At 34.6% G+C, this 27,589-nt stretch overlaps 1 protein-coding gene across 2 annotated transcripts in view; it reads left to right on the top strand.

Annotated features, from left to right (window-relative positions):
- Positions 1 to 27,589, top strand: part of LOC144446608 (nucleolysin TIAR-like) — a 116,706-nt gene that overhangs the window by 53,951 nt on the left and 35,166 nt on the right. For both annotated transcript variants that reach the window (XM_078136410.1, XM_078136411.1), the window contains one exon: positions 14,761 to 14,815. In XM_078136410.1, coding sequence (XP_077992536.1) covers positions 14,761 to 14,815 — 55 coding nt within the window. The remainder of the gene's footprint in view (positions 1 to 14,760; positions 14,816 to 27,589) is intronic.

Genomic DNA, 27,589 nt, shown 5'->3' with positions numbered 1-27,589 from the left:
AAATTACAGTGTAGTTTAGGGAACAGTGTGACTTTCATTCAAGCGTATTTTAATCACCATCATTTAGAATTCATTAGATTACATGACTACTTGCTGCTCATTTGTCAACAACACAAAGGGTGTATGAATTCACAAGAATCTCATTAATGAGAGCACTCTGATGTCATTGTCTTAATGCTCTAATTTGCTTATATTTCTGATAATATTGGATCTTTGTCGGAGAATGCCAGTCGTGGACTTATTTACATGTAATATGGTTGCTATCAAATTCATTTTGTATTAGTATTCTGTTTTTATGATTATGTTGATTTTGACAAATTGAGTTTCAGATATGATGGTGAATAAACACACATTTTTAATATCTTTGAATAATAAATTCATGGAAAATTTGATATATTTTTATCAAGTCGGTGGAAAGTTTGATATAGGGTGTTTTATGAAGAGTATAAAGATATTAATTATGAATGATGGCGATACTAGTTTATAGCTGCAAAATGAATTTGGTATATTTTTATATGATGATATGAGTTGGTGAAAAAGAAAAGTTACACCACTAGGTATTTCACATAACTTGTTTAGAAAATATTTTATAAAAACCAGCTCTGAATGAATATTTTGTCATGATGAAATTTTTGATGGAATAAAAAAAAGTTATATTCTGAGATACGCTGCGTGATAAAAGTTTCATTTGTTACTAAATGACAGCGATCTACTTAGCAAAAGAAAAGTGACAAGAACAAAAATTATTCACAATTTGGTTTGATATGGAGGAAAAAGCGGATTTAAAATCATCAACAAGGATACGTCTGAAGTGCCACCAGTTTACAAATGCACAACAATACCAGGTAATTGGCACGTAATTTCTTCTTTTTAACCACGTGGAGAAATTTTAAACAGGTGGAAATGCTTCCGCTTAGTAGTCAATGAACAAGGAAGGAACTGTGCTTTGCAAAAAAGCTACACTTCCTACCTCTTTTAAAGTACAAGAAACATTACTGAAAGGACGGCACAAGATCCTTATCTTCACTCGCATCACTTTTTTTTCAGTGAAAAATTCAATAAAATTCAAAGCTGTGTAGTCCTGTATACCAGTTCTTTCTGAAGCCTTTGTAAAAAAAAAAAATTTCGTTGGACAACGGATACACATTGAGGAAGGAGATTCGATAATTCAATACAGTGTATTCTCTGTGATACATCTCAACATAGCTTATTGTTATATATTTAATAGGATATGCATGTCAGCATGCACACATATTAAAAAACAAGCTCAACAATATATCTGTCTTAACAGATGTTTCATCACCAGGACAGAAATTTAATCTACGACGAGAGATACTAATAAATACAAAAAAAAAATACTCTGAAGTTGTACTGGCTGTGATGGGTTTGAATGGTACAGTTTTAGTTGTTCTGTTTATTTGTATGGATTTTATTTTCTTCATATGAAAGCGATACCTGGATTCCTAAGGAAATAGGAAAAGCAATAAAAAATAGTGAATACATTCATTCAGCAATGATTTTGATTATATTTAGGGCAGGAAAAGATAATTTGAAGCTTTGCTATAGAATTATAGCTCACGAGATTAGTAGTGTGTAAATAAGATGAGCCTCCAAATTAACAAAAAAGTAGGGTTTCGTTGCGTGAATGGTGTGTCGTTTGCACATTTTTTGCACACTTTTAGTAAAATTATTCAAATAAAATTTGCATATCAAGTTATTAGGTTGGAAATCATGCGTTATTTCATTAATAATAGATTCTTGTATTATTTTATTAACTGTAACTTGTCCAACGGGAGATTATGAATTCAGACGACTATTTTAAGACGACTTAAAAATTAATGTTGTAGTTTTGCTGTTTTTTTGTGTATATCATACTTTTTGGACAACAAGTTTGACTACTAGCTCTTGTCGGCTTGTTACCCAAAGATAGCATTGTTAAATGTTGTACAGAGTTGTGTGTTAAGATAAATTTGCTACCGACAAACTAACCTACCGACCCTGCTTTTGTAAGTCATATCTATAGAAGTAAGACATTATGTTATCTAGTCTGGACAAGGACAGTGTGTTCTACAAGGAGCAGTGTGAAGAGAAAGATGGCAAAATCAGCAGGCTATGTGTATACTGTGATTGAGAGAGATGCATGTATCTTGAGTGATGAATCGTTCCCTGTTGAATCCCGATATTTGTCTGTAATGCATTACACTCGTACTAATCAAGGTGACGGTATAAAATTTTAAATAGGCTGAAATTGGAAGACCTTTTCCGTATGTCTGAGTGAAAGAGGCTGTCGTGCTCAAACGACGATATTGGAAATTGAAACCTTAAAAAACATACAAAGAAGGAACTATTTTAATGCAAGTGGCTCCTCAGCCAGGTTTGACTAGATGCTGTCTTGTAATTTGTATATTATCGTCTCCTGCGTCACAAATGTTAATGGTTCTGTGTATGTCATAGCTGTGGTTTTGAAATATGTTGGCTTGTCAAGAATATGTGGAATTGTGGAATAGATGTGAATCAGAAGGTCAGGGGCTGCCAGGAAGAAGTAGCTAATAATGAGGCAAATTACGATAGAGGACGAAGGACAAAGAGTGCATCATGGGAATGTCTAGTCGGTCAAAGGTCACATTGAATGCGCTTGAAGTTGGAATATAACTTATAAAATACACTTTGAAAAGTCAAAATAGATATCGTTTATTTTACATTATATTCAAGATAAGTGCTTGAAATGTATTGTCCCCGGTTCCCATTCCCAATTGTTTGCCTGTGATCATGTGACTTATGCTAGCCAATTGGAGAATATATGAATTAGATATCATATGGAGCCCATGTGACTTTTTCCAGCCAATGAAAAGTGAAGTGAACGATATCACTGTATTATCGCTGTAGACACAGTTGAAATGTTGCAATCTGATTAGTTAGAACATCTTCATAGTCCACACATCAAATTTTGAATCGGTTTCTTAGGGGGTGGCTTTTAACCGATTCAAAGGCAAAAGTGAGTAAATTCAAATCTTTTGCTCTGATTTCTCATGAGAACAGGAAACGGTTTTGAACCAATTTAACTGAATTGATTCTGAATCATTTAGTTTGAAACATTTTTGAAATGATTCAGGTGGGGGGGGCAGGGTAAAATATCATTTTATTTTAGTAAGATAATTGTTTTGACATTTGATGAAAATATGAAATTATTAGGAATCAGAGAATAGGAAGACTAAAACAGTAGCAGTATTACAGAAATAACTTTAAAATTATGTTGACTTATGCAAATGAGAGAAAATATGACATGCGATGACAGAATTTCAATTAAAGCTATGTTGCAGTCAAATCTTTGATTTCAACAAGTTTTACTGGTCTCAATATTCACCTGACATGTTTGTTAGTGAATAGTTGTAGGCTTTTCAAAGACACCAGGTGTGAGTTAGCAGGATAAGTATTTGCTTTCTAATTGCATATGGCTTTCAGTTTTTTGTCACTTTGGGGCTGACAGAAACCTTCAATTTGCATATTAATAACCCAGGATGTATGTGTCTGTCCGTGTGTGTGTCTGCTTGTCTGTCTGTGTCGGCTTGTCTCTGTCTCTGCTCATCCATCTGTTCATCTCTTTGTCTGTCTCTCAGTCTGTCTGTCTCTCAGGCTGGTCTGTCTGTCTGTCTGTCTATCTATCTGTCTGTCTGTCTGTCTGTCTGTCTGTCTGTCTGTCTGTCTGTCTGTCTGTCTGTCTGTCTGTCTGTATGTATGTATGTCTGTCTGTCTGTCTGTCTGTCTCTTTCTATATATATGTGCTTGCTGTGCACAAATACACCTGCATACCAACTTGTAAGTTTGTGAGTGACAGGACATACACTTTATGCATGCTATCCCCAGCTCCTCCCTCCAACCCCTACTCCCCCTCCCATAGAGATAATTTTTCATATTACTGGTACAAATATTTAAATCCTGTTTCAATGAATACTTTTGCTAAGGGCCTAGGGTGGGGAAACCCGGTATCAGAAAGAGAGAAAGGGATAAAATTGGCACACTTTCCCATGAAGTCTATTTTGTAATTTTTTGCGAAAAATGACAAGGTATCAAATTCTAACAGATTTTACCTACTTATGCCATCAACAGGACTGTTACCTTGTTGATGTTTATGGATGCACACATGGAGATACAGATATTCTACGCAGGCCCTTAGAGCTATAACTCTTGCCCTTGCTGTGTTAGAGTAGATTTTCCACTAGCATAACTTGCAGTGCATTTTTATTGATTAATTGGCAGTGAACAGCTCCTGAAGTCAGTGTGTACCTAAGGACTAAAAAATTTATACCCCCTCCCCATGAATTAATTTATTACCTAACAGATACCAGCTTTTCTAATAATATTCACCCATTAATTCAAATCATCAGTATATTTATAATTTTATGTATATGATTATGAATATTATTCCAAATTTGGTAACTTGTGGGTTACCCAGAATGCTTGTCGTGAAAATTACCAAACTAGATTCTGAATAGAAACTATACGACTCAATCTTGTGTACTAGCATTTTCTACAGAGGAATTTCTAACTTGAAATGCTTGATAGGTTGCAGTGTCAGGATTAGTTCTGGTTCTGGTTTCACTGTCTTGTTTCATTTCGTTAGACATATGTGTCGTGTTAGACTATTACACAAGATAGCAGGGCTTTATGTGGTCTACAGCTACATGTAAAGTGTACACTGCCGATGATGGTGGTCCAAATGACAGTGACGTGTGACAAGAATCGATTATATATGACTTTTTGTTGACATTTTCAGTCCAGGATGACAATCAGAGTTTCTCTTATAATGACATTCGATGTTATCTGCCAACACAATCATTTTTATCTCGCCCCCAAAAAATTATTCACATTAACATCATTTTGTGTGTAGATAATATGAAAATTAATGTAATGTTGATGTCCAAGTGTCAACATTTGATATGGAAATTCTATATTTCTGTGGTACACTTTCAGTTTCTTGTTATTCTGATAAATGTATTGATTATTAGACAGCTTGGATGTGTCACGACTGACAGTAATGTCACTGCTTTTCATCAAATTTAGTATCAAAAGTGAGTAATGAAGTAGTTAATGTCATTTCATTCAGAACAGTTTATTGAAGAAGTGTATTTTTGACACGACAGACTTGATTTGATGCAAGTAAGATCAATAACTCATCATGTTCATTTCATATTGAACGTAATAATAAAGACTGTATGCCTGTGTAATATTACAGTTTCCAAGGCATGCAATTTTAAGACGAATTTTAATATTGATCATTTTTAGTCGGCTTGAATTTTCTTGTTCTGGAGTTCACTGTAACAACCAGAAAATGATGGCAGAAAATGTGTGCATGATAACATTTTTTTTTTGATAATTCTACCGTCAGTAAAATTTCTTTTCACCAAAGTTTTTTAATTTCATGAGAATTGTTCTACGATGCCAGTAGGATAGGTACGCTTAAAAGGAACAGAAAATGAACATTTCATGCCAATAATTTTAATAATAAAAAGTGATTATCTCAAAGATAGTTAATAACATTCATATACCTTTCTTTCTAAGTAACTATGGATGTTTTAGAATTTATGTTGTCCTCCTGTTGCCATCGCCATGGAGATGTCTATATTAGAGTGGGTCGTTCATTGCAGTTGTCATAGTTACTGACATGTGATGAATGCTACAGAGGTTCTATTTATCACAGGTCTGTGAAATATGAAAAGACTTGTGAAAAGATTATGATGATGTACTTTAAGGGATTCTTGTGAAAAGGGTCACCTTTTGCTGTCAACATGTGATGATGGATTGTCCGTTTTCTTGCACATGTTCAATCTTATGTCAAGTTGGACATGATTTCTGTTCAAAACCAATGAATCTTGATGTTCAGTTTCTGACAAACTAATCACAACTTAAGGATAAGTGTACGATACGTGGAACGCAGTCCATATCGTTTGTGATAAGATACATTTGCCCTGGCTTACGATAGGAGGGGGTACATTATGGTAGGACAAGGCGAAGCCTTGAGGTGTTCTCTGGGATCCTTCCTCTTATAAGTCATTTCTGGAAGCGTGTTTCTGTGAATGACAAGACTCATTGAATTTTCACCATGTAATTTGAAGATAACTCCGTTTAGGAGAAAAACGGAGACAAACATTAAGGACATCCTCTGATAAATAATTCTGCTTTTCAGTGTTCTTGCTGAATTGTATTCCACAGAAATAGGGAGAACGTACAAATAAAATTCGTTTTCAGGCTTTTGTTGGCAAGATTGTACGTCTTTTAATATGTAACTATATCATGATTTTATTGATCAGAAGCTTAATTTTTTAGCATAGGAGGTAAATCAATTGAATTTCAACACATTGTTGTCGAGTGTAAATTTTGAGACAGTGTTGTTTAATTTCATCGGCGATGTTCATGATTACTATTGATGAGATGTGTTGATATCATAGTAATAACTGAATGACAATTCGTAGTGTGCTGTTCCTTCTTGTTTAATTCAATTTCCTGAGTGGAGCCACCAGTCTGCAGAGTAGTGGCTGAGTCTGGCTATTAGCATGGCCTTCTGCCTCAGGCATACTTGTATATTGAATTCATATCGTTTGCGTTGTAGGTTAGAACGATGGAATCAAACTGCGTCCATGAATAAAAAAAGTCTTGTATACGTCAGTTCCGTTTTGAATGACCTGATTATTTCTAGGAATACAATGTGTATAGGTTGTGGAGTAGTATTGCTAAGGACAATAATTGGATAAAGTGAGTTCCGCACACTCTATCTTATCCTGGGTTTTGAAAACTATGATAAAAATGTATCGGACACAGGGTTAGATTTTGTCTGTTTGTGTTTGCTCTCCTATGAGTCGTGAAATTGTGGCAGCAGACACCTGTAATGGATCTCAAAGTACAATGTCAAGAACATGATGGATTGGTTTACGGTAACACTTTGTACTCTAAAAGTGACAACGTTTCTAACAAGTTGAAGTCGATTTGTTCTTTGATGTCTTTTCCCTTCACACTCGCTGAAAATGGTCCAATGATTGTTCGGATTGTGTCACCCTAACTGTGAGATGATAAGATGGCCTCTGGCTCAAAACTGCCTGATTAAAATTCCATTATCGCACCTCTTCTGAGCCAGTTGGTGTGTTTTACTTGATCGCTTTATAAATGTTGAGATAGCCAACCTAATATGCTGGATAAGAGGTTTGCTTCAACACGACACATTTTCCAGACAGACGTGTACGTAGAAACCTTTACTTATTAATGGCGTCGGGTTGTACTCATCAAAAAATAAAGCTGAGAAAGACGTTGATAAGATATCAATTTTTTACGTCTGTGACCCAAAAACGAAAAAAAGTTGAACATAAAGGGAAGTGAAGAAACTGTTTACGTAGTTTTCATGCAATTATGATCCAAGAAACTGGAATTGTGACTTTCAGGCTTGTAAACATAAAATTTAAAACTTTCTTCCTGTTTTATTTATCAAGTTTCTGTAGCCTATGATATCCCTAGAATCTTGAAGTAAATTATAGAAGAAATTGTCATTGGGTTAGCAATAATTCATTTTACCCAGGTAATCAAAATAACTCAAGAAGATTAAAAATGATATTTATATCGACTTATTATTTATAGTGACTTTTTGCCATCCTTAAAAATGCAATGATTTGCATAAGAAGCAAGTTAATGTGTGGAAAGTGTCGATTACTTTCAATACCCGCAGCAAGTCGTATTTTGTTAGAAACACGTTGAAGGGTTGTAGTGGGTTTGTGTGGTAGCCGTAGGGAACATTGTGGCAATCAGTTAGATTGTAGAATTTCATAACAACACACCTTGGAGGTGTAGATACTCAACATCACTGCGACAGCATAGAAAATCGACCAAAATTGTTCTGCTCGTTTGTCAGATGCAAGACAGACTACGAAATAGAAAATTTGTTCAACTGTGCAGAACTTATATTTTTATCCACTATTTTGGTAAAAAAGACGAATATTTGCATATGACTTGTTACTGATATCAAAACTCTTAGTTTTCTGGTAGTTTTGTAACACACTTTCCACGCTACATCAACATTCTCAGCAATGTTCAAACCATTTTTGTACATGGTGATCACCTGTCACCTGCAGTATAGGAATGCTAATATAAGAAAGCTTTCATCAAATCTCTCTATTTAAGAATTATATGAAAATGAAGGCTTGTTGTCATGTTTTAGGTTCAAGAAGCCATTTGAGCCTCTCAGTTTGAAAATGTGAAGTTCATTTAATTACAATTAACAGGAAGCTTTAAAAGTTTTATTGAGCAACTTTTCCATCGAGTGTCTCTTCTGTATTGAAGTCACACGTTGTTTAATTATACAAATATCTCCCTCGAGTATCTGAGTAGATGAAGAACTTTAAACAATTTATACCTTTCATGCAACATTTACTTCTCTTCTTCGTCAGAACTGATGTCATATAAAGTTAGTGTACTAATCAGAATGTTGCCTGCTATGCAAATCACCCGCTTTAAATATGATTTTAAATTTACATTTTGTCATAATATACTAATACCTCACTTTCAGATTGATACTAAATCAAAATCACATATTATGCAAATATGAAACTGAAACTGAATGTGAATTCTATTTTGATATTATGTTATTGTGTTGATGTATTAGTTTAAAAAGATGGTAGTGAATAAAACATTTGCATATTATAGTAATGTCTCACAGAAAGGAATGTGAATAGAAATTTGCATATTATGCTGATGTGCCACTTAAAAAACGAATATGAATAGTCAATTTGCATATTATGCTAATGTGCCACTTACAAAGGGAATATGGCACTGTTGTTGTTCAATGATCAGCATGTGTCTTTCTTCTTTGGATGAATATTAATTAACTACTGCTGACTTACTGCTCGTTAGTATCCATGAAACATCAAAATTAAGTAAAAAATGTCCAAGTTTGTATTTACCACAGAGAGTTGGGTAAAAATGTTACATTCACATGGCTGAGACTTGCAGAAATACAGATAATGAAATTTTAACATCACCTTTGAGGCTAATGAATTTTATCATGTAAAATCAAAATGTTTAAATGGGTAACTGAAGTAGAATGACTACTTTTCAATGACTGTAAGCTGGAAAGTTAAATAAAATCAGTAATGAAAATGAAAGAAGGTGGAAATTAGCTTATAACTTGAAGTCAAGGACATATCAACAAAAGCTTTAATGTTTATTCAAATTTGTAGAAGTGTGTGAACCAGAAATGCATTTTCCTGGTCATTGAATGCTGGTCTGTACTGTATTGTCATGAATGCTGGTCTGTACTGTATTGTCATTGACTGCTGGTCTGTACTGTATTGTCATGAATGCTGGTCTGTACTGTATTGTCATTGAATGCTGGTCTGTACTGTATTGTCATTGAATGCTGGTCTGTACTGTATTGTCATTGAATGCTGGTCTGTACTGTATTGTCATTGAATGCTGGTCTGTACTGTATTGTCATTGAATGCTGGTCTGTACTGTATTGTCATTGAATGCTGGTCTGTACTGTATTGTCATTGAATGCTGGGATATACTGTATTGTCATTGAATGCTGGTCTGTACTGTATTGTCATTGAATGCTGGTCTGTACTGTATTGTCATGAATGCTGGTCTGTACTGTATTGTCATTGAATGCTGGTCTGTACTGTATTGTCATTGAATGCTGGTCTGTACTGTATTGTCATTGAATGCTGGGATATACTGTATTGTCATTGAATGCTGGTCTGTACTGTATTGTCATTGAATGCTGGTCTGTACTGTATTGTCATTGAATGCTGGTCTGTACTGTATTGTCATTGAATGCTGGGATATACTGTATTGTCATTGAATGCTGGTCTGTACTGTATTGTCATTGAATGCTGGTCTGTACTGTATTGTCATTGAATGCTGGTCTGTACTGTATTGTCATTGACTGCTGGTCTGTACTGTATTGTCATGAATGCTGGTCTGTACTGTATTGTCATTGAATGCTGGTCTGTACTGTATTGTCATTGAATGCTGGTCTGTACTGTATTGTCATTGAATGCTGGTCTGTACTGTATTGTCATTGAATGCTGGTCTGTACTGTATTGTCATTGAATGCTGGTCTGTACTGTATTGTCATTGAATGCTGGTCTGTACTGTATTGTCATTGAATGCTGGGATATACTGTATTGTCATTGAATGCTGGTCTGTACTGTATTGTCATTGAATGCTGGTCTGTACTGTATTGTCATGAATGCTGGTCTGTACTGTATTGTCATTGAATGCTGGTCTGTACTGTATTGTCATTGAATGCTGGTCTGTACTGTATTGTCATTGAATGCTGGGATATACTGTATTGTCATTGAATGCTGGTCTGTACTGTATTGTCATTGAATGCTGGTCTGTACTGTATTGTCATTGAATGCTGGTCTGTACTGTATTGTCATTGAATGCTGGGATATACTGTATTGTCATTGAATGCTGGTCTGTACTGTATTGTCATTGAATGCTGGTCTGTACTGTATTGTCATTGAATGCTGGTCTGTACTGTATTGTCATTGAATGCTGGTCTGTACTGTATTGTCATTGAATGCTGGTCTGTACTGTATTGTCATTGAATGCTGGGCTGTACTGTATTGTCACAATTGTTACACCTGTACTATCAAACAAGATGTGAGATAACAAATCAAAAACCACTTGCTGCAGATGTTGGATCAATTTCAGTTTCTTTGTTAGTGCGATATATTGTTATTGTCACTTTGTATGTAGCACCAAACCAAGGTTTGATATCTCACCTATGAATGTGAAAGTCTCTAGTTGAGACAGGTGAACTGAAGACAATTGCTTGTCACTCTTTAAGACACGATGTTGTGTCTTTATAGGTTTCACATTGAGATGTGTGATATATCACAAGACAGTACGAGGATAACTTCCTAGAAAGGGAACAGCATTTTACCTTGACCTCGCTTTTTAAAGAGGTGCTTCAGATAAGAACAGCGTTATATTTCTTCCATGTTTTTTTATTTCCAACGGTGATTTGTCATGTTTTGCTTGTTGGAACATAATTTATTGACAGATAGATTGCTTAGTTTCAACGTGATCGTACTAAATGTTATTCAGAATACTTCGCGTGTGCTGGAAATTTGAAATTATATCACTAGGTTTTTTGCACAATGTGAAGCAACAACAACTCGACATGTTTGTAGATTTAAGGCAGTTAGCAGTTTTTGTTAGGTATTAGGATTATCGAAAACACGCATTTGAAGTGTTTTTGATAAAGCACGAAACCGCTGGATTCGAGTAACTCGGTCGTATGTGAGTGGTTTTGCTAAGGGCAGTATTAGTTGTTAAAACCTTGAAGCATCCCAATATAGGTTTCTAATCCTGAATTATTCATATGAATGTGTAGGAAACTAAATTATACAAACTGTTTCCTTCTCAACTGACCAGGGTTCTAGCGATTTAGAGTAAACATCAAACGCAGAGAAAGTCACAAAACATTCAACGTTTGGTTTGAAATAAATGATAAGTCGTACGTACATCACTCAAAATATAACAGGTGTCAGAGAAAATCTAGAATTTGGATTTACCTGACGAAAATCAAGAATACATCAGATGTAGTCTATATTGTGATAAATGTAAATTGTCACTGATAGAACATCGAAATCAAGGTTTTAAAAAGTGAAACGCTAGAAACATGGTGAATGTCAGACTGACATGAAACACTGATTAGTCTGTCAACAAAGTGAACCTATCGGCTTCCAGGTACAATAAAATGTGATTTGTAAGTGATATGCTCCAAGAAAAGTACATATTTATTTCATAGCTGAATCCCAGTATATATACTAGGATTTACAAAATGGCTCAATCAGTATAATTGGCTTTCAAATTATATATATATATTATAAGCTATGCATTTTAAAGCTTACTTGTGTATATATATATTACTAAAATGAAATTATAAAAACCAAATATTCCTAGCATATTTATTTACAGATGATAATTTATAAGCACATTAGAAAGAATATTTACAGAGTTTACATCCATCATATGATGAATTTCAGGCGAGAAAAACATATTTTCTGTCAAATCTAAGGTTCTTGATTTGAAATATAAATTTTGATAAAGTTTAAACAATTTTATTTACGTGTATATATTTTTTGTCAATTTCAGAAGCAATTTTAATCTTACTTATTCAGTAATGATGCAAATTTTATCCAGAAAAGTGAAATGAATTTCAAAATGGGAATAAAAAATGACAACATCATTAGTATTCAGTTATAGTACGACAACATAGCATACAGTGAGATCAATTTGATATATGAAACTTGCATAGAAAAAAGAAGGTATAGCTTGTATGGTAACAGATTGTATTGATTTATAGTGTAATATGATCTAATGCTGTGTCGTGAACTTATAAAAGAGCCAAGTTGTTCATATATTGCATACCTTAGTTACCTTGTGTGGAGCAGCTTGTCTGGCTTCTTGCACGAAATTGGACAGTTTCTTGGGATTTTTATGATTTTTTGAAACCAGAAATTGCCAAACTATTTTTCATGATTTTTTTTTTTCAGTGTTTGACAGTAAGGCATTACTGAATGGATTCTTGTGATATTTTTGTCGGTTTTGGAAAAAATAAAGAACCCCAAACAATTTGTCATTTTTTTGGTTTTGATGAAAAGGAGGAATCATCAAAGAATTATTTTTTTCCCCCCAGTTTTTGGAAGAAATAAGGAAAATTCATGTGTCTTTTTAAGGTTTAGAATAAATTAGAATTGTAGTTGCCCTTATTCAGTAATTGCTATAGGTTGGTGTACAATTTGTATGGAGTTGTGAATGTCAATGGATAACTTTCTGTGCCAATGTAATTTTTTTGAAACACGTATTAATCACATGTTAGGTCTTTCTCTGTAGATTTGTGTCGTCTGTCTTTCAAGGCCCTCACTATATCGTATTGTTGTCAAAGGGCAGGATTATTTCACCTCGCATCAAAAGTGGCTTCATTTTCTGACTTCAGCGGTTCATAGTAATTACATGAGTATAGAATGCTAGTGAAAGGTGTCTTTGTAATTGTTGTGTGTGTGTGCGTGTGTTGAGAGATAAGACTGGTCTTCGGATTGATTGCTTGCCTCTCCCATCGCTATTGGATGATCTTGCTTGATTTAATACTCAGTTATGACTGAAGACAAGTTATTTCGTGTAGTTCTTACGTAAATGGAATTGGTTATTCTGGAATAAGTTTAAAAAGGGGTCTTTTAAGTGATGTGTCTTTTCACGTCATCATATAAATGTAAATTTTATACAGGAAGATTTGTTAGAGAAGTGTACAAAGATGTGAAGTAGCGGAAATGCTAAAGGCAAAGTAAAACTTACTGACATTCGTGTCTCTGTCTTGTTCATCAAAGTGTTGTGTACTGTACCAGAAATACTCTTAAAAAAAGTTGGAGTGAGAAGGAAATGGGAAATCAAAAATCAAAGCTGATTGTGTTTGGTCAGTAGAGAAATTATCAAAACAAGTAAATTATTGTTCCCCAAATTATACTGATTATCTCATCTCCAAACTTAGCACAGTAGTGTAAATGTTTGAGTATTTATTTTATGCGAGAAATTTGACTGAATTTAAAAAGGAAAAAAAATGTGAGTTAAACGACCGTATTAAGATGAAGAGTTGGCTCACAAATGTTTCTAAATAAATTGGACATGATGTTTTGAACAGAGTGTCGTCAGAATGCCACTTGTGTAAAGTAATTGCATATTCTGCAGTCCAACTGAACACGGAAATTTGCTTGTAGCAAAAATTGTAGCCTGTCACCTCATATTAAAGTGTTAAACATTGGAACTCGAAGCAAAGTGAACAAAATTAGTTGATTGCTTGTTGGCTGCCTCTTGTATTATACATGAGTCCATGTGTCACAACATTTAAGCGGCAGCCTGTTTGGTCAGTCTCTCTCATGATTTGATGCCTGCTTTCGGATTGTTTTGTTTATTTTTGAAAAATCCACTCCTGGGAGGATAGGTTGAGTCAAGTCTCCTCTAGAAACAGGTGGATGATTGGAACAGGTGCACTAGTCATTCGACTAATTTATTTCAGCAAATACTCCTTGCAGTCTCAACGGGGAGGTAATTTTCTAATGATTTTGCTGGAGACAGGTCTGTGTTTTGGCCCAGCACTATTGTATCAATTTCAGTCACCCTAGGGGGTCTGTTAGAATTAAGAGGTGCATTGCATTGTGGGTATAACAGGTGATAGGGTCAGTGAAATTCATTCATTTCCCGATCAACTGCTTAATTCACTGCAGGCTTCTCACAGTTCTGTGCCTACAAAATTGGTTTTTATATTTTCATTTAGCCGCTTTCTGTGCAGAGGAAATAGATTTTGAGATTTTTTTAAAAGTGAGGGAATTGTGGTGCTTCTTCTTTGCAACAGGAACAGTTTCCCTACCAGGCTGTTGGATTTTTATTATTGGCTGATGATCAGTGAGGCAGGTACACCGTAAACCGTGTTGACACGTTGATGGAGACAAACTCACAAAAGATCACATTTAATCTCCATGGCATTAATTTCATGATGTTTTCCCATCAAGCAAGCCATTATCATGCTATTTTGCTGTGATGTACAGTGCAACCTTTTCAAATGACCTCCAGGTTTCATTCTTACAACTGGACTAGATGCCAATATCACACTGTGGTTGTAAAAAAAAAAAGAAGTGTACAATCCTTCGTTTCGTGGTGACCTGTTAATAACAATTTGTTTTTCTTTCTTTTTGTTTTTAATTTTACCAGGAGGTGAAAGTGAATTGGGCAACTACTCCCAGTAGCATGAAGAAGGACACTAGCAGTAAGTTAAATTTTTCATCTTCCATATGTTGAAGTAAAAACAGTCACTTTACTTTATTACATTTGTAATACACCACTCACACACACACACACACACACACACACACACACACACACACACACACACACACACACACGCTACATACACATACACACTGGTACTATCTTTTCCATTGTCTATGTATATACATCTATTTTTAATAGAATTATGTGTTACACTGTTCTTGTAATATGGAGAGATACTAGTATAATTACCATAATTAACCATACATTAGTTAATTTAAAAAACCTGTAAATTTGTAATAACTGAATGCAATACATTCCATTATTTTAAGCTGATTATATCGATGTAGTATGTAAATTACATTTTTTTTTTTGAAAACATGAATTTAATTCCAATTGTTTGATTTACCCAGTTAAATTGCAAGTGATCCATAAATGGACTGTTTGTTAAACTATAACATTAAAGGCCATTGTTTATGTTGTCAGCCATTGTCTGACAAGTTGTACTATACCCATATGCTGTTTGCTATCAATTTTACACAAGGAAGACCATATTGTCATTGTTAAACTATTCATTTTTTATGTTTCACTTTTAATGGAAACATTATTTTATGTTCAATTTTTCAAAAAAATTTGTTTGCCAGCTTTGGAGAATTTCATACAGAAAAATTCAAATCATGAAGTGTACCATCATACTATTTTTTTAAGATCTTTATTTCCATATTGAAATATCTGATATAAATGTGAAAGAGAGTGAACTATGTGGAGTTTGTATTTGAATTTTGGCGGGAAATTCACAGAAGCAGACGACACAGACACAGTGAAATATATGAAGATATTTCAGTGTGAACATCAAATATTCCACTCGCGTGCAAGATTATTAGCTGCAATGGAAAGATAAAAGATCATTATGTCAAAATAGCAATGATATGTGTGAAACCCCCCACCCCCACCCCTCACCCCTCACCCCTCACCCTTGTACTCAAGGTTTGTGATACTCATCAGTAAAATACAGTGGTACATACATTGTATGTAGTTATGGCTTCATAGACTAGATGGGGATTGCAGACATAAGGTTGCAGACACACTGTATACCCTTAACCTACCTTGCTCACACAGGGTTTGTAAATGTTTGTAATCTAGGATCATTTATGTAAAGTGTACAGATAAGTCCACAGGGAAGTGAAGGGACACACTATTTGAATGTACATGCTTCTAACTTGTAAATTTAGTGTTTGTGGTCTCCTGTATCATTTCCCTCTGATGGGAACATGTTACACTGATGTTGTCAATAGTGACGGTCCAACTAAGGCTTAGAGGATGTAATGTTATTGTATTGTATTGTAGACAGTACATCCATCCATCCATCCATCAATCCATCCATCAATCCATCCATCCATCTTTCCATCCATCTTTCCATACATCCATACATCCATCCATACATACATACATACATACATACATACATACATACATACATACATACATACATACATACATACATACATACATACATACATACATACATACATACTGTAACATACACACATGAATACATACACTTATGGATACACACACACACACCATACACACACATACACACACACACCATACACACACATACACACACATACACACACATGAATACACACACATACACACATACACACACACACACACACACACACACACACACACACACACACACACACACACACAGAGTTGATGATTTATAAAGCGCCTATTATCTGAGACATAACATGTAAATGCTGATAAATGATCAATATTATCAAATAACTTAGGGTTATGAAACATTACAAGAGAAAGAGATAGAAATTTCTCATTTTCCAAATAACAGAATCGTTATTGTGTCTTTACATGTAACACCATTCATTTCATTGTTTGAAGTCTATAGCAATCAATAGTTTTCCTTCCACAGAAACAAAATCCAATGGCTTTCCTGTCTAACATTATTCTGAATATAAACTATCTCATTCTGTCATCACAAATACTGTGTTCTTTTTCCGGTATTGATTGTCACACATGTTGTGCTTGAGCATTTCAAAATTTTGACAGCAAATTTTCTTTCTATCTCAACCATGGAATTAGTAATTTCCTTTGATCAAATTTAAACTCTGTTGAGGAAATATCGTGACTCTTACAACTTCATGAACTCAAGTGCCTCATAGATTGAGAGCTGAATATTGTCAACTTAAATGAAATGTGCACAAAGTTACATTATTTAAAGTAATTTTCTGATCTTGATGGAAATGATGAAGGTTTTAAAGATGACACCAAATGACAATTTTATTCACAGTCAAAAAAAGTTTGTCAGAAGCGCCGAATTCCAAATTCTAAAACAGTACTTGGTAGTTTGGAGAGATCAGATGCAAATATAAACCAACATCATGTTTCTTTGCTGTCATATTTGCAGTTTTGTCCCCATGTAGTTCAGGAGATTGTTCCAGCTCGTTTCTTTTCTAGTAGCAGAGAGAATCGAAAACAGTTTGTATGCTGAATGTGTGAGTGATTTGGAGGAGATTCCAAACAGTTTTAAATCCTATTTGTCAGGACTAGTATTAGTTGAGTCATGACGAATGAAGGCCTATGTTGAACGACTCCTCATAATTACACCATACTTTTAGCTGTAGTGTGACCCGAGATAATACTGTATTACCAAAGGTCTATATTCAATATTTAGCAGTCGGTTATTTCACAAATTTTCACATATTCTATCGAAAGTGTTATTTTTTGTTGGCAAATACGACTAACCAATAAGTGCTAAATATTCACACTGTTATAGTTTGTCGAATTTACTTAGGTTTTCAGGTCACACGTATCAGTAACAGTACTTGTGTCCTAATGAGATAATTTCATTTCGTTGAATAAACTGTTGTCTCGATGTCGTATGTCCGTATAAATGATACAAATTTGCGATAAAATAAATTTGGCTTTTGAAAATGAATAGTGTATCGGTCATTAGGATTCTGCAGTTAGTCCAGCATCAGCTGGAGTGTATCTTGTTGTTCGGATTAGCAGTTCATAAAAGATTCCGATAAGTATCGTTGCAAATGAAAGAGAACATTCTGTGTCTAATCTTGGAAGCTTTAGTAGACTGCACTCAATGGCTAGTTCTTGTTCTGATGTACAGCATCTTCTCATTCAGCACGCGATTATGTAGGATTCTTCCTTTGCCTACTACCTCAGCTTTGGGTCATAATTGAAATCTGCCTATGGAAGCCACACTGCCATATTGGTTTTAATTTTTAATATCCCCATCAACTCCCCCTCTATTCATAATTTTGCCATTTTTATTCTTTTATTTATGGACAGGAAATCTCATTGAACGATTCCTCATGGCTGTCTTTTAGGAATATTATTGGCGTTTGTCATCTTTTTAAAATTGTACAGTGTAGGCTCTATTCATTTGACGCTATCATTGCCCAGGGTGTATATTGCATGCATTTTCCATTTATTTTATGAAATGGAATCAATGTATGCGATTTTACCTGTGCGTTTATGCCCCTAGGCACTTCGATTTATGAGTTTTTACTCATGCCTGCACATAGGGTCATGGGTTCTAATGGGGATTGTTAGTCCATTACATCAATGCCTGAAGTTTCCGTGCTTTTGTATGAGATATAAGAGAGACCATAGCCCTAAGACTCATTGGTTCTTAAAGTGAGAAGCTAATTTTTCTGTGGCGTACTTCTCAGCAGATCATTTTGTCAATTTTAAGAGTGATTTTATGAAATAATGGATATGGAAAGATCTCCTTATGGAATAAGTATAAAATACACTAAGCTATGAAAGTTCAGGGCGATTACTTCCATGGAAGTTGGGGATAATATCAACTCCGGAATTTATTTGAAAACGGTAAATTTGACCAACTAAAATGTCGACTGAAAACATTAGTACAAGTGTTTTACACCTTTTAATGAAAGGAATTACACCAAAAGTGAGCAATGAAATATGCAATTCTTTGCAGGAAATGTACGAACGGCAAATTTGGTGTGATTTCTTTTAGTGGGAAATGGGTGAAGCCGACAAAGACAAGCATGCTGGCATTTAGTATTGCCAGTAATAGCAGTTTCCATTACACTTAAATGGATTGTAATTTCTATCTACAGCACTGCTTGATCTATAAATCAACTCCATTGAGTATGACTTACTAGCAATTTTTAACTCCACTGGGTAGCCGGGAAATTGGGCATTTGTAGTTAAAACTATTATGCAGATCAGCTATTGAGATTATCTTTGGAAAATTGAACTTTTGTTCAAATGAATCAATAGTCGATTATTTGTAGCTTCTGAAGGTTTTTAAAAATTTAGGTACATGCTGAAAGGATTATAAGGTTGTAGATATTTTTCAAAAATTATTTCAGAGTTGCCATAGTTGATTTCTCATCAAAAGTACCGATATACTAGTTACTTCCGTCTGTTGTAGAATATTACTGTTTCAGTGTCTAGGTTTTAGCTGTCATAAGGAGTGAATTAGTTTGAATATAGCCTAGGGGATGCAACTGTGCAAGTCTCAGTTTATACACAGTACATGTATAGAACTTCCACATCGCTTCAATTTGCTTTAGTTTGGTTATAACAGACAGTACTACTTGAAGGTGTAATGAAGTAAAGTGGATTAGTTGCAGGAATTTAAATGTGTAAATTAAACCAGTCATGAGAATGTATAATAGTGATATTATAGTCGGGTAGGGAAAAGTAGACCTGACAAGTCTAAGCCAGCTTTGAGACCATACTATAACGGTTAAATTGTAGCTAGTTATGAGAATGTATAATTGCTAAATTGTAGCTAGTTATGAGAATGTATAATTGCTAAAATTGTAGCCAACTATGAAAATGTATAATTGCTAAATTGTAGCCAACTATGAGAATGTATAACTGCTAAATTGTAGTGAGCAAAGAGAATGTATAACTGCTAAATTGTAGCTAGTTATAACGAATATATAACTGCTAATTTGTAGCCAGTTGAGAATGTATAGCTGCTAAATTGTAGCCAGCAAACAGAGTATAACTGCTAAATTGTAGCTAGCTATGAGAATGTATAACTGCTAATTTGTAGCTAGCAAAGAATGTATAACTGCTAATTTGTAGCTAGCTATAAGAATGTATGACTGCTAATTTGTAGCCAGCTACATGTATGAGAAATATAAATTCTGATAAATTGTTGTCAGTTTTGAGAGTATAGAAGTGCAATAAACCTTGTATGAGAATAAATAACATGTAAAAGTTTGCATGCAGTATGTAAATGTGTAAATGCTAAACTGTACAGCTGTAGCTGATGTTGTTTGTGCAGGCTTATCTTTCAGCAAAATTCTCAAATGAAGTTGTCAATCTGTCCATTTTGAATTCTATAGAATACAACATTTTGTAGGAATAATATGACTCTTATTATGAGTATATTGTTCTTGAATAATTTGACTGATCAAAGATTTTAAGAAATACAAATTTGTAAAGATTTTTTTTTACTTGAAATAGCATTTGGTTCTTGTATTGTCCCAAATGGGCACAGCCTCTAGGGTGCTGTAGGAATGACCCGTGTCTGTCTGTCTGTCTGTCTGTCTGTCTGTCTGTCTGTCTGTCTGTCTGTCTGTCTGTCTGTGTGTGTCTCTCTGTCTGTATGTCTGTCCATTTGTGGTCAGCCATATCTCTGACACCCATGACTCAGTTTTAACCAAACCTGGCACAAATGTCAAACACTATAGGGTACATAGGCACTTAATTTCACAGCCTTGACTTTTATGGTATTTTGGTCAATTGATGGTAATAAATTCACTTTAAGATATGAGTTGACATAGCTAGTATGATATTACGAACCTGCCAGTGAATTTAATATTATAGGACCATTTTTCGGACATCAATTAACAGCGTAATACATATATTGATGCAGTGATTTTTTGTTAAGGACAGTAAGTAGGTAAAATCTACCCGAGTGCTCTTGTCATTTTACCAGGGTTTTCCACCAATATTATAGTACAATGTATCGGAAACTGTGCCAGTTTAAACATATTTCTCGCTTTCTGTTACTGGGGTTTACCAACCTTAGCAAAAATACTATGATAGGAATTATGTATTTGAATGCAGAAGACTTGTTTCACTGTATTGTAGCAGAAGAGTTTCAACAAAAACGAAAAATCAAGTCAGGTAAAAATTGTGTATTTCATTCTCTTTTCCAAGGATGGATAAGGTTAAGTAAGATAACAATAAATTTCAAATCTGAAGAATAACGATGGCATGATAGTATTTATTGTGTGGAATTTTGATTTTCCAAGACTACACTTTTTACTAATTTTGGCTGAGAAATAGTACTGACAAGGTGATAAACCGAGAAATTAATCCAAGTTTAGAATGGACAAAATAGATTTATTAGATATGTTTTAGACGATGCGTTTTACTATGCAAGTCCAGTGTGGATGATATGATGAATAGCACAGAGTGAACTTAGTAATGAATGTTTCATAGCATTGCTAAAACATGGAATAAATGGGGTAATAATACACTGCTATGAGGAATATAGGAAAACACAGCTTGAGATTCGATGAAAGGAGTAAATGGTTTTTTTTTACAATCTGACATTGTGCCTGAACTGTGGAAGGATGCTGATAGAGGTGATTTTGGTGATGTCGACATTGGCAAGTCATCCAGTTACATTCAATAAAATGTGCAGTTTCTTGGATCGACCTTTGACCTCGAGTAATGGTTTGAGTAAAACGAAAATTACTTGCGTTTCAGCGGAAAGTCTGTTCCTATTTTGATGCCTATTGACAGTGACATACAAAAGCTGGTGAATTTGCTTAACCAGGAGTCGTAATTTAGAGATTGTTTTCATAAAAAATCATGAAAATTTGAGTTTGAGTGTATCTAAACTAGATTTGTATTCAAGAGTCAGTGAGTCATCTTCATCTGTCATTAGATGTGTTCTTGAATTGGATTTTGCTCACAACGGGAAGAATCAACTCTTGGGAAATACGTGAGATATGTGATATTAGAAAATGATTTATTCAAGGAATGAAAAAACTCAGTATTGTCTGTTCAACCAGGATTATAGAACTGTCCTGTATTTTAATTTTCTCGGTAATATTCAGTTCGTGCACTCCCTCGCTGATGTCATTTTTACGCTGATAAAGGGAAACTAGATGGAAGTCAGTGCAAGCTATCAACGAAAGGAAGGCTACATTATCAAATCATTTGGAATAGTAGCATTTTCTTGCATGGCCTCCCTCGTGGTAGTATCTTCCAACCATGATATATAACTGGCATAAGAATTAAAAATAACCTTCAATCCACTGTAGCCATCTTTGATGCGTAAAAACAAGCTTTTACTTAACCCACTGTGGAACGTTAATACGACCCCTGACCTTGGTATATTTCCATGTCCACAGGTAGTCAGTATACTAGTATTAATGACCCGTCATTCAATTCTTTGGATGCCATGATGAGGTCTTTTCGTAAGCGGTTCTGAGTCAGTCAACTTTGTAAAGCTGATTGTGAAATGCAGTGACAAGGTTTATTGTGAACCCTTTTAATGCCCCCGACTTGTTTTTGAGATGGCGAAAGTTCATTTGTAAATATGTACTTGTGTACAACAACTTATTACTAATGTGAAAGAAAATACACACAAGAACATATTTTTCTTTCACAGAAACATAGCGTGCAAGATATTTCTATAATGCCAATCTCATCACAGATTTTTGAATTTTTTTGAGAATTTTTTGAGTGTTTACTATTCAACCTATAAGACTATTTTGTAGTACCACAAATTGAAGTGTCTCATTGCTGTCAATCTGTGGACGATAATCATTTTGAACAAATTTGCCATGTCCGTGTTTATGTTGTAATACTTACCTTAGGATCTTTGAACAAGTATAAGCTTGATGTCTAGACTTAAGTACTCTAATATATCCATGGATGCTGTTCAATTTATCACGTCAAGCTGTGCATATGTACCAGAATTTGCTTTGAAGGCCTAGAACAACATCAGAACGAAGCCTAGTAGATTGTAAGGATTTATTAAAGGAGTGTGATTATTGCGATATTAGTATTCATTCATTTTTACCAATATTAGTTGTCAACACAACAAAATTCTCTTGGGTTCTGCCAATCCTGCTCTGTTTCAATTTCATGTCTGTCATATTATATAAAAGTAAATCTTTATAAATAGCTTTTCTTTTTGCTAGCAGTGTCGTTGCAGGTGAAATATAACCAGTTTCATCATTTAATATTATTCATGAGTTCACAGTTCAAATAATCATGTGTTTTCCACAATTTTCTTCTGATATATTGCTTGTAAATTTGTGAAAGTTCTTGTCCTTGAATTCTAACCTCATTGATATTCATAAGTTTTGCCAGTTTTTGGACTCGTCGTTCATTTTATTGCCGTTGTAAGCAAGATAATAAGAATTTGTCTATTAACTGATAGATGTCATTAAATTTTTATGCGCTAGCATGATATATAATAGCAATTGATCATTTTTTTTTGTCGAAAATGAATTAAAATAGTGGATGAAAATTAACAAAGAAGTGAAGATTTGTATGCAAATTTTTGGCGGTAAAAATTTCTTGCCATGAAAGGCTGTCAATTTGTATTCATTATTTATACCTGTTACATTAGTGGATTACCAGTACATCTCACAGGATAAGTCATTTGAAAGCAGGAAATTGATACAGGATGTATCTTATTTTATGAAAGACTTTCAAACAGATTATTAATTAGATGCTAATTAAGCCATCATCTGAAACATTTTCAGTGTATTGAAATTGGAGCTGATGACAAGCGCGATGAAAAGAGCAATTCTTTCAGAATTCAAGTGATTGCGTTTTGATCATTGCTGAATATCAAGTTATCAGGAGTATGCACCAGTTTGATTACTGTCTATTGTTAGCTCTCTTTTTATGATTTTACTGTAAACTGAAAACACAATATGTATGATTCTTTTCAGCCATGTTTTATTCATCACACACATTGCATGGTATTAATGACTATATTTATCATTCACAAGCTGATGTGTATCTCAAAGTTTGATATTAGAAATACATTTTTAGATGTGAGCATGGTGAAGTCGTGTGGAATGTATGTCAGAGATAACAAGCAACAGATTTTCTAGATTGTACTAAATAGACAGGTGACAATGGTTGGTGAAGTAATGACTACAACAGGGAAGAATAATGATTAACGTTGGAAGAAGTGAATTCGGATCATGTCTGTCTTTGAGGCATTTTTTCCACAAACAAAATACTAAGTCAAGGCAGTCGGTCATCTTTGATGTGACCTATGACATGTCATACAACAAGGAAAGAACATGTTCTTAGCAGGGTAAAACATCAACTTGATTAGCTAATTTCTGACATTTTTCTCAGGAAACTAAGGTCTACTTTCTTTTTGTGAAATATTGATTGTGTGTGGATTTGACTTAACGATGCAGTTAGAGATGTGTGGCAGTGTGACTGTTAGAGATGTGTGGCAGTGTGACTGTTAGAAATGTGTGGCAATGTGACTGTTTCAGATGTGTGGCAATGTGATTGTTAGAGATATTTGGCAGTGTGATTGTTAGAGATGTGTGGCAGTGTGATTGTTAGAGATGTGTGGCAGTGTGACTGTTAGAGATGTATTGATATTACCATGAAATCGCCAGACAGGTGAAATCGACAAGTAAATGAGGCTGTACAGATGAAACTTAATAGTAGCTTGGAAAATGTACCATTCCAAACAGGTTTGCCAACATTACCATAAGTAAGTAAAGGAACACGAATGTGAGAAATGCTGCTTTGCCAAATGTGATCTCTAAAATGACATGTTATGTTTGAAAAAGGAGGGGGTCATAGTATTAAAAGTGAATTGTGAATGCTTTCACAGATGTAAGGTAACAAAAGGTAAGTAGTTTGTTCAGTGAGATGGAAATATTTCAGATGAGAAACATGGATGTATTTGACAGCTTTGTTCAACAACAGTGTTTTCAAAACTTTGCAGTGTAGCATCACCTGTGTATCAGCAATGTATCGTGTGATATAGTTGATGCAATATAACAACTTCAACAGTTGTTTTAATGTGAGAGTGCAATCCTTGCCAATAAAGCAAATATGTACACACGTTCCTGTATTTCAGTGCTGAATGTGTGGTTTAAAAGCATTCACACCTTGTTTTAGGGGATGTTTTGGTATGAGATCTCACTTCACTTGGAACAATGAAAGGTAACATGTCCAAACCAGATTCAATTTACAAAGTTATAATTCCATAAGTGAAAATTTGTGTTTTGACCTAAGCTATAAATTTTTTGTCCATTTTGAAATATTGTCTGTGGTACCATTCAGAAAACACAGTTGATGTAACGAAACAGCTATATGATTAATGGCACGTTTGCCAGTGTAATTTATATATATTATTGAAGCCACACTTGCATAATTTATGAATGATAAAGTTATTTATATATTATTAAATAGAGTTGAGTGAAATGGACCTTGCTTTGCGAGAGAGGAATCGTCAGCGTTTCAGAGTTGATTATTCTTTGATGGTTGAAGTGTAAGCGTCCATGCATCACAGTCAGCCAATCTGACTGTTCCAAGATGTGTGAAAGGCACTGGGGCGCTCCAATCCTGCCCGAATCATGACACTGCATATTATTAGATGTATTTGCAAGTACATGGAGCCCAAAGCACATAGCTGTGGGCTTTTGTTGCCGTGATTTTGCAGTGCTTCTCTTGAAGTTACAATTTTATGAGCATGATTTGAGTGTGCCAAGAGCCGAACTCATTCCACAGAAGTGTAGCTCTTCCATGAACTCTTGACATGGCTCCATCAATCTTTCAGAGCTTACACACACTGTCTTGTTATTGCCTCCTTGTTAAGAATTCTTGTCAAGTTTGCGTACAGGCTGGATAGGATGTAGGATTTTACTTAATTTCCTCTGTACCGACTGTTGGCATTCGAGGCTGGCATGAAAGCTTTTACTCTGCATTAAACTTGAGATCAATCTGCCAAGATATATCGTTTCCCCTTTGAGTATTTCATATTAAAATTCTGACATGGATGGAAGCACCTGCAGTTCGATTCCAGTGTCATACATTTGTAGCTCTCTTCCTGTCCAAGGAATCAAATGACTCAAAGCACCATCTAGAGTCTATCAAGTCCAAAGACATTAGGAATGCTAATGCCTGAATGTGATACAGATATAGCTGTTCTGTAGGTTCAATGAAAATCTCTGTCAAGAATGTGACAAAATGGTTTATTTTTGAAGTGGACAGCAGCTGGCCCTTACGTCTGCATAACATTTCTACTTTCCGTTAAGGATAAATATCCTTCTGAAATGAGGTCAAATATTGGATTGAGAGAAAAACTAGATTTTTTTTATTTGTGTTACTGGTATTTGGTACTTCATTGATCAAATGTGATGGCATTATGGAAGTATTGAAAGTATAAGCTGTTGTGATCTTTTTACCTTAGAACAGAAGGTCAAAGGGCAAGAGTTTCTCAGTTGTGCTGTCATCCATTGTTGTATCAAAGTTAACCTATAAATCGATCATAGTCTGTAACATCTTCCCGCCTAAAAATTATTCAGACAATTTAGTGTTTTTGTAGGTTCTTTGCAAATTTCAACTTCAACACTTTCCAACCAAATGTACTTGAACAAAAGTTTTTTCCCCCTCTAAATTTTATGTAAATTCCAACTTTATTTCAGCTCTAAATCAGAATGGTAATCTTTCTATATGGAGTGATATCAAAATTACTTTCTAATCATGTTTCACCACGTAGCCATTCCCTTCTTAATATTTCAAGTAAAAATCCTGTTCTACCCGAATTCCCTTGCTCATATCGACTCTAATGTCCTTATTCCAATCCATTGGCAGAAACCTAAGAACAAAAATTCATAGCTACAAAAAGTGTTACTGTTTTGGATTATGTTCATATTGTCAACATTTTCATGAAAATGGAAATGTATTTTCTCATGTATTTTCTCTCATGCGAAACAAGTTCTTCTGTTCATTTGAATTTATAGTGTATGCTAACATCAAACTTGACAATTTTTACAACCCATATGTGCATAGACTGTTTCCCAATTTTTATAACCTATCTAAATGCATTCACTTATTTTTTTATTAAGGTAGAATATGTGCCTCAGAGCCTAATTTCCTTGTAAATCAAAGTTCTTAAGCTTTCTTCAAAGTTTGCTCTGTGAAAGCTTGTTCCTGGTCCTCTTGAAATAATAAAAGAAATGTGACGATTCATGATGCTTTTTCACGGAAATCATTTATTTTCCTCATAGAGTTATTACACAGTATTCAGTGGCCATATTGGATTTGGTGGCCATATTGGATTCTAAAAGGCTGAATTTTGATATCATTTCGACCTGTATTTCAAAAATTTGTTTGGTGACCCCAGATTTTTTAAATTTATTTTAACTGAGAATAGGTTGGAGTTTTTGCGAATGGCAAAAGTTTCAGGGTTTATTGCCATTCTATGCTGATAGCCAAGTACAAAGTGGAAATGAAAATGTTGCATTTTCTGCAATGTTAGTTTTTATAAGAGATTGCTAAATGCTCAGGATGAGTTTGAATATTTAGTCACGACATATTACAGGTCTTTTTAACATCAGAATGGAAATGGGGAAGAGCAGATGCTGGAAAACAATTAATTGAGATTGGCATTTAAGGTAAAGTGAACTAGTTTAGGAAGCAGTCTGCTGCTTTCCTATTCAGAATAAATAAGGGATTTGAAGGGATTGTTCCCAACTTCCTCTTGATATGCATTTAGTGATTGAAT

This window comes from Glandiceps talaboti, chromosome 15 (genome assembly GCF_964340395.1).
Source record: "Glandiceps talaboti chromosome 15, keGlaTala1.1, whole genome shotgun sequence".
NCBI classification, from domain to species: domain Eukaryota; kingdom Metazoa; phylum Hemichordata; class Enteropneusta; family Spengelidae; genus Glandiceps; species Glandiceps talaboti.
Note: the sequence above shows the minus strand (reverse complement) of the source record. Positions and strands in the feature narration are given on the sequence as shown.